This window comes from Humulus lupulus, chromosome 7 (genome assembly GCF_963169125.1).
Source record: "Humulus lupulus chromosome 7, drHumLupu1.1, whole genome shotgun sequence".
In the NCBI taxonomy this organism is placed as follows: Eukaryota; Viridiplantae; Streptophyta; class Magnoliopsida; order Rosales; family Cannabaceae; genus Humulus; species Humulus lupulus.
In genome coordinates, this window is record NC_084799.1 from 176,287,755 (window position 1) to 176,294,659 (window position 6,905).

Sequence of the window (6,905 nt, forward strand, 5' to 3'; positions counted from 1 at the left end):
TCTTCTTGATGTTGTCTTTAAATTCTGTTGTGATTAAAATTATGATTATGAACTAATTCTCTGTTTAGGATGTTTAATTGAATCACTTGAATCCCTGTTATGAACTAACGCAATTTCAATTTTCTTCTTCTTCAATCTTCTTCAATTCCATATAACCTGTTTTTATAGATTGATTATTGATTGGCCATCTTTAGTCATATACATATGTTTTTAAGTCAAAATCTGAGAAGTGAGATTTAATTCTATTGTGGTTATATTGGACATAATTCTAATTTAGAACGAAAGTATCTGAATTAATTGTGTGACGTTTATTAAGTTGTCGAGATTAATGCTACCTTTGTGGTTCAATTTACCATAGAAGTATAGGGAATTGTCACCTAGGTTGAGTCTATAATTCATAGTATGATTATAGGCTGCTGTATCAACTTGTTAATTGAATTAGGAAAAAGGAAGAAGAATTCACACTTTTTATTAGGGAATAATAGGGAGGATAGTTGATGAGATTGAATATCCTAATTTTTTCTTCAGTGATTAAATTAAAATTTTCTCTATTAGTTGTTATTCCATTCAATTTTCAATTATTGTTTCTGCACTTTATAGTTTCTCTTGCTGCATTTACAAAAATCAAGAATTTCAATTCATCAAATAGAACAAGAAATTAATTGACTGGTAATTGATAAATCAGTCCTTGAGGACGATACTTGGTTTTACCATTTTATTACGAATTGCGACTGTGTGCACTTGCATAGCAAAATTATCGCAACAGGAGCAGTGCTTGGCTTGTTCCTACACTTGCGTGCCATATGACCTGGCTTGTTACAGTTGTAACAAAGGAATTGTCCAGAGTCATTCTGTTTAGGTGGAGGCTGCTATTTTCCAGGTTGGTTCCTGTTATGGTTCCGACTTTGATTTTTGTTTCGAGGAGTGTTCTGGTTGTTGCGGTTGGAATTTGAATTAGAGTTGCAGTTCTGATTCTTAAAATTTTTTCCATTAGGCTTCAGAACTGCAGGTTTGGACTTCTTGGGGTTGTTGTTAGAGACAACAAGCACCTCTTCTTTCTGGTCTTGTTTCCTTGCTTCCTCGTCGATACGAAGGCGGGTGATCAAATTCTCTAAGGAAAATTCCTCAGTCTTATGCCTGAGTACTCTTTTGAAATCCTTCCAAGAAGGAGATAATTTGTCAATGAAAACAACAAATTGAAACTGTTCTTCAAGAGTCATACCTTCTGAGATAATCTCATGCGCGATTTTTTGAAGTTCGTGAGATTGGGCTTCCACAGATTTATCGTCCACCATTTGATATTTCAGGTAGCGGCTGACAGCATATCTTTTGGTTCCTGCCTCCTCTGTAACATATTTCTTTTGCAACGCCTCCAAAATTTCACTTGCAGATTTATCTGAATTATAATAATCATATAGGTCGTCAGATAAACCGTTAAGAATAAAATTCTTATAGAGGAAGTCATTTTCAACCCAAGAGTCCAATTCCTTCTGTTGCTTCTCGCGTTCAGTCTCTTTGTCCTTGTCGGTTGAAGCTTCAAAGACAACCGGCTTCAGAGCAGTGAGGACAAACAAAACCTTCTTCATGGACAGATAAAATAACATCTTTTGTTTCCAACACTTAAGTGCAAACCGTCAAAACGAAAGGGCTTGTTAATATTAGTAGTTGCAGAACCAGAAAAATCATCAGTAGTAGCCATAGCAGAATAGATATCGTCTTAAAATTGTTAATAAGTGTTATTCTGAAAAGAAATAATAATCGAAACAGATTACCGATGGAAGATTTCGGGCTAAGTTGCAGACAATGTCGCTCTCTTTAAGACGTTTCGCGACTCTACCCTATGTGTGCATGGCAGTCTAGCAACCGTGCCGTCCCCAAGATAAAACAGCCACCATATACGATACCTCTCTGCATCGAAAGGATTCGCTCTTGTACACCCTCAAAAGCTCAGAGAAAATTTGATTTTTTAGAAGAGAATGTTTTTTTAAAAAAAAATGTATTCTCCTGTTATTCTGATCTGACTTATGTAGAGACGTCGATCACCAATAAAATGGTAAGAAACGTTTTTTAAATCTTGGGAGGAATAGTCGCGTATATTAAATCGTGGTCATATGTAGTAAAAACGGATCACGTTTACTGCTTCTAATAAACCGTTTTAAAACTAATTAATAAATAAAAATATTTATTTTATTAAATAATTTTTCAACAAAAATTAAAGTACGACACCACATCACCTGCCTGCTAGCACAGCTCGGTCGGATGGACGACGGTGGCGTGCACACGTGTGGTGGTCAAGTGTGTGAGTCCTCACCCATGCGCACAAAACTGGGTACCCCTTGGGGCACACCCCAATGCATGACACTTGCATCCACTACACCAAATACCTTATTTCATAACATAATAATATAATACTACTGAAAAAGTATTATGATAGGTATATGTGGTAAATGGAAAAAAAATGGCGGAAATATATTTTGGGAGCCCGCTTATAACTTGTAAGAGTTATATATATTTTTTTTGGCCTCTCTCTCTCATGTGTTGTCCTTGGTCTCTTCCTCACTCTCTCAACCACCGCTCCTTCAACTTCAATCCCAATTCGCTCTCTTCTTCTCAGTCTCAACATCAACCCCTCCCTCCCGACTTCACCTCCAAGTAGCTTCTCGACACCCTTCGTCGACAGAATGATTAATCCTCCACGCTTCGCATCTTCGACTGGGCCTCGAAACAGCCTAATTTCTCACCCACTACCTCCATCTACCAGGAGATTCTTCGCAAACTTGCCAAGGTTGGATCTTTTGACTCCATGACCAATCTCCTTCTCGATATGAAGCGCTCCGCTTGCTCCGTCGATAAAGGTACGTTCTTGATTTTCATCTAGAGCTATGCCCAGTTCGAGTTTTATGATGAAATTTTGGCTCTTGTCTCACTCATGGAGGATGAGTTTGGGGTGAAACCCGATACCCAAGTCTCTCCAATCGTTTCGTGTCACCCTCTTTGTCATGGGCTAATTTTGGGTATTTTTCTGTGTTATGTTTTGGGTATTGTGGAGAAGAAAGGTAACCTGTGTACGAGCTTAATTATTATGGGCAGAGAGTGTGGGGTGGGCTATGGAGAGAAGAATATGCGTAATCAAATATAAGAGTGGGTTTCTTCTCTTAGTTTTCCTCACTTGTTGATTTTTGTCTTGCTCAACTTCTAACTTGTGTATGGACGTTGATTTTTAGGTTCGACTAGGTATACGACTATGGTCATATGTAAGAAAAGAAGCCTCTCATGGAAGGGTAAATTTTCATTCTTTCATTCATTTTATTTTACCTTAGTAATGATTTGTCGTATGGTGTTGTGACTATTAACACTTGGATGAAATAATCTTTATGCATAGGAGTTTGAAAGTTAATTGCTTAATTGTATATCTTTGCAGAAAGCTCCAATTGATCCTTTCAATCATGAAAGTTGCAAGCCATCTGCATCTCAAGGTGTTCCATTTGGAGGCATGGGGTCTGTGGTGTACAAGCTTGTTGCTACAAAATTTTCGAATTTGTTCTTTTTTATTTGATCAAATTGATGTGCTTGTTTCTTTATGTCTCATATAGACGTGGCAACATATCTAGAGGTTTTAGAGGTGAATTCAGGCAATTTCAAATTGTTCACGGTTTATGTGAAGGATCTCCGGTCATGGCCAATCAATTTTCTGCCAGGAAACTCTTACTCCATGTATGTATCATTTTATTTTACTGTTACCATTTTTTCCAAATTAATTATAATTACATTTACAAATCTCTCTAATTATTTTTCATTTTTAAACTCAATATATATATACATATCAAGAAAATGGAATTAAGGAACATAGTGTATATGGGCAATGGTTGTGATGGATGATGGCTGCCATATACATGGGTGGTCGAATCCCTCAGATATCAACTTTACTTTCATGACATATAGATTGGTCAATATTGAAGTGGGCTATCCCATTTGATGTTTCCAGGTACCTTATATGATGTAGTAATTAAAGTATAAACCTGATTCATGTGTCTCTTAGGACAAACTTCTTTTACATTCTTTTGAAATGAACTAGTTTTAGCCCTATTGATACATGCCAATCTTGGTTAAGGTGTTCAGAAGAAATGAATTATGTGTTTTTTATTTTAATCTTTAGTATTTTATCAAATGATATACTTCCTTAACGGTAAATTGGCCATAATAATATATCATTATATTTTGAGCACACCATGTCACTATGTTAGGTACCTTTTGGCATATTTTAGGCAAGTATCCAAGACTGGATATTTTTTTCATATGACCAAAAGTTTCCTAGTCATAATGTTTTAGTACTCAACTACTCTCTCTCTCTCTTAATTATAGCTTTGGAACATCATAGCACAAAGCATTTTTTTTGCACATTTATATGGAAAAAGTACAGCAGTGTTCTAATTTTTCACCAACCAACATCAGGCCGTTGCTTTTCCAAATATGTTATTTTAAGTGTAAATTTTATATCAGACCAACTATGTTTTCTAATATTTTATTTTTTTGTTCACTTTATAACTTATAGATTGGCAATGATCTTTATCAATTTGTGGGGCCTCTTATCTTGAATCAACTCTACAGGTTGGTTGGTTCTCCTTTCTTTAAATCAGTACTTTGCAAGAGATGTGTCCTAAATGCTTCAGGTTTTTAATTTTATTTTTAGTTCTGAGATGCTTCTTGTTATTGTGACATCTGCTTGTTCATGGTGGGGAGAATAGGGTAATCATAAGTTTTTAATTCTGATTTATAAGTCCAAAATTCTGTAAATAAATCATTGTTGCATTGTTGTTGTTGTGATTGTTTATTTTTCTGAGGGGAAGAGGTTTTGTAAGCTCTTGAGAAATTAAGAACTGGAGCATGGGTATTCACTTCTGCTCTCACATTTTAAAGAAAGCCATCACTTATCTACTACTCTTTTTATTATAAAGTAAGTTTCAACATTTTGTGGGGAGGGTGCTGCCAAGTGTAGGCCCTTATTGATAGTGTTTTTTCTTACTTGAGTCATTTCTTGATCATAGAGACTTAGTTCGTGTTTACTCTTCTACTCTGATGATTAATCTCATGTCAGAATCTAGTTATTAATAATATGTTCCAAAGTTCTATTTTTGTGTATCTTAAGTTGCTTTACACGTACCAGAATTTTGAAAGTTGTACAGTTAGTTTTCCATCTGTGTTATTACAAAAAATGCATATTAGTCCAATTCGGTAAACTTTTAAAAAGGGAACAATTAGTCTATAATGCAGGGACTATTCCTGTTACAAATCGATCAGAGGGACTAAAGTATTTGTTGATTTATCATTTGCTTACTGAATTTGGTTAGTCTGGTGTCCACTAGGTCAAGTGTACAATTTTCATGATATATACTGTAATTGGCAAGTTTTTATCCACATCTTTCCATTTCCAATTTGTGTAATGTTACCAATTAGGTGCACTGTTCCTTGAGGTTGGTTTCCATATTTTATGAATCTCTTGAAATGATATAGCAAAGTCTATTCCTTCCTTTTGGTCAACTGCTGTAAGTGATCTGTGTTTTCCTTTCCTTTTAACTTCTGTAAAGAGATTATGGCCTTCTGTTTTCTAGTAAATGAATTGTTTAAAAATAATGATTTTTCTTCTTCTTCTTCACCTTCTTCTTCTTCTTCTTCTTCTTCTTCTTCTTCTTCTTCTTCTTCTTCTTCTTCTTCTTCTTCTTCTTCTTCTTCTTCTTCTTCTTCTTCTGTATAGTTTCTTAATCACCCTGCTCTTGATGGTCTTTTAAGTGATAAAGATTGAAAGGTTGGGCTTTTATTTCCTTGTGGACTCTACAAATCTATTATTGCCATTGTTCAGTCGATTTGATATGGTTTTACTAACATCTGAACAATGTTATTTACATTTATGTTTGGAAATTGTATTTTAAGAAGGGGAAAGAAAAAAAAAACTAGAATTTCAAGCGATTTCATTTTCTCTTGTTTATTTATTTTTTACATACAAAAAATGACCTTACACACTAAAGAATATTTGTGCTTGTCAATTTTTCCCCAGATTTTCAAACATCTTACTTGCCTAGAAGTTGATGAGAACTTCAGAGATGTTAAATCGGGTTACTTGATGTCAACATCTTATTTGTGCTTTAAACTTTGGATTTTTGTTGTCGGTGACTCATTTGTTTTAGAGATGTTATTGTTTTAATAAGATTTTGAGTGTCTGTAGTTATGCATATTATCTGTGGCTTTTTTGGCTGTGGAAGGTAATAATTTATCCTTTATTGTTTTTGTTCTCTCTGACTTTTTCTTTTATGTTTGTGTTTGTATGCAATTGCTCAATTTGAATGGAATTCTCATTGTCTTGATGCTAATGATGGAACTGAAATCTGTGAACGGGTTGATTTTAGATTTACTGAAGCACTTTTGAACAGCAAAGTTGAAGCTGTAATGCAGTTTTCTTTTCTTTTTAATTATTAAATACTTTGCTTCATTTGTTATGATTTTATTTTGTAATATGCTCATTCCCCTATAATGCTAAATTTTATCTACAGATTGTTAATAAATATAATGAGATGCTTACCTACCAACTTAAGAAGCAAAGACTGGTAAGTATGTTACAGCTGGTTCAAAGGCATCTCAGCTAGTAAGTATGTTCAGAATTTTACTTCTACAGGAGCTGTTGCTGTTCTTTTACTTTTATTTGTTGCTCTTCTTTCTGTGTACGAACTTTGTCCTGTGTATGTTACAGCTGGTTCAAAGGCATCTCAGTGGTGTTCACCTTCTGGTTTCTTCTTTGGCGTATCAGCAATTGCCTTAGCAATTAACATGCTCTTTATATGTAGAATGATGTTTAATGGTACATGAAGTTCTCTAGTCTGGAGTTTTGGTCATTTGTTTATACATTTTCTGCT

At 34.7% G+C, this 6,905-nt stretch overlaps 1 protein-coding gene and 1 long non-coding RNA gene across 2 annotated transcripts; one reads left to right on the plus strand and one right to left on the minus strand.

Annotated features, from left to right (window-relative positions):
* Window positions 1–869: 869 nt before the first annotated feature.
* On the minus strand, window positions 870–1,586 carry LOC133792388 (uncharacterized). The gene has a single exon (XM_062230290.1). It carries the CDS (start codon window positions 1,584–1,586, stop codon window positions 870–872), a length of 717 nt encoding a protein of 238 aa, XP_062086274.1.
* A 2,235-nt stretch (window positions 1,587–3,821) lies between these two features.
* LOC133790010 (uncharacterized) lies at window positions 3,822–5,778 on the plus strand. The gene is made up of 3 exons (XR_009873846.1): window positions 3,822–3,985; window positions 4,553–4,608; window positions 5,753–5,778. It is a non-coding gene; the product is annotated as an uncharacterized LOC133790010 (long non-coding RNA).
* Window positions 5,779–6,905: the final 1,127 nt, after the last annotated feature.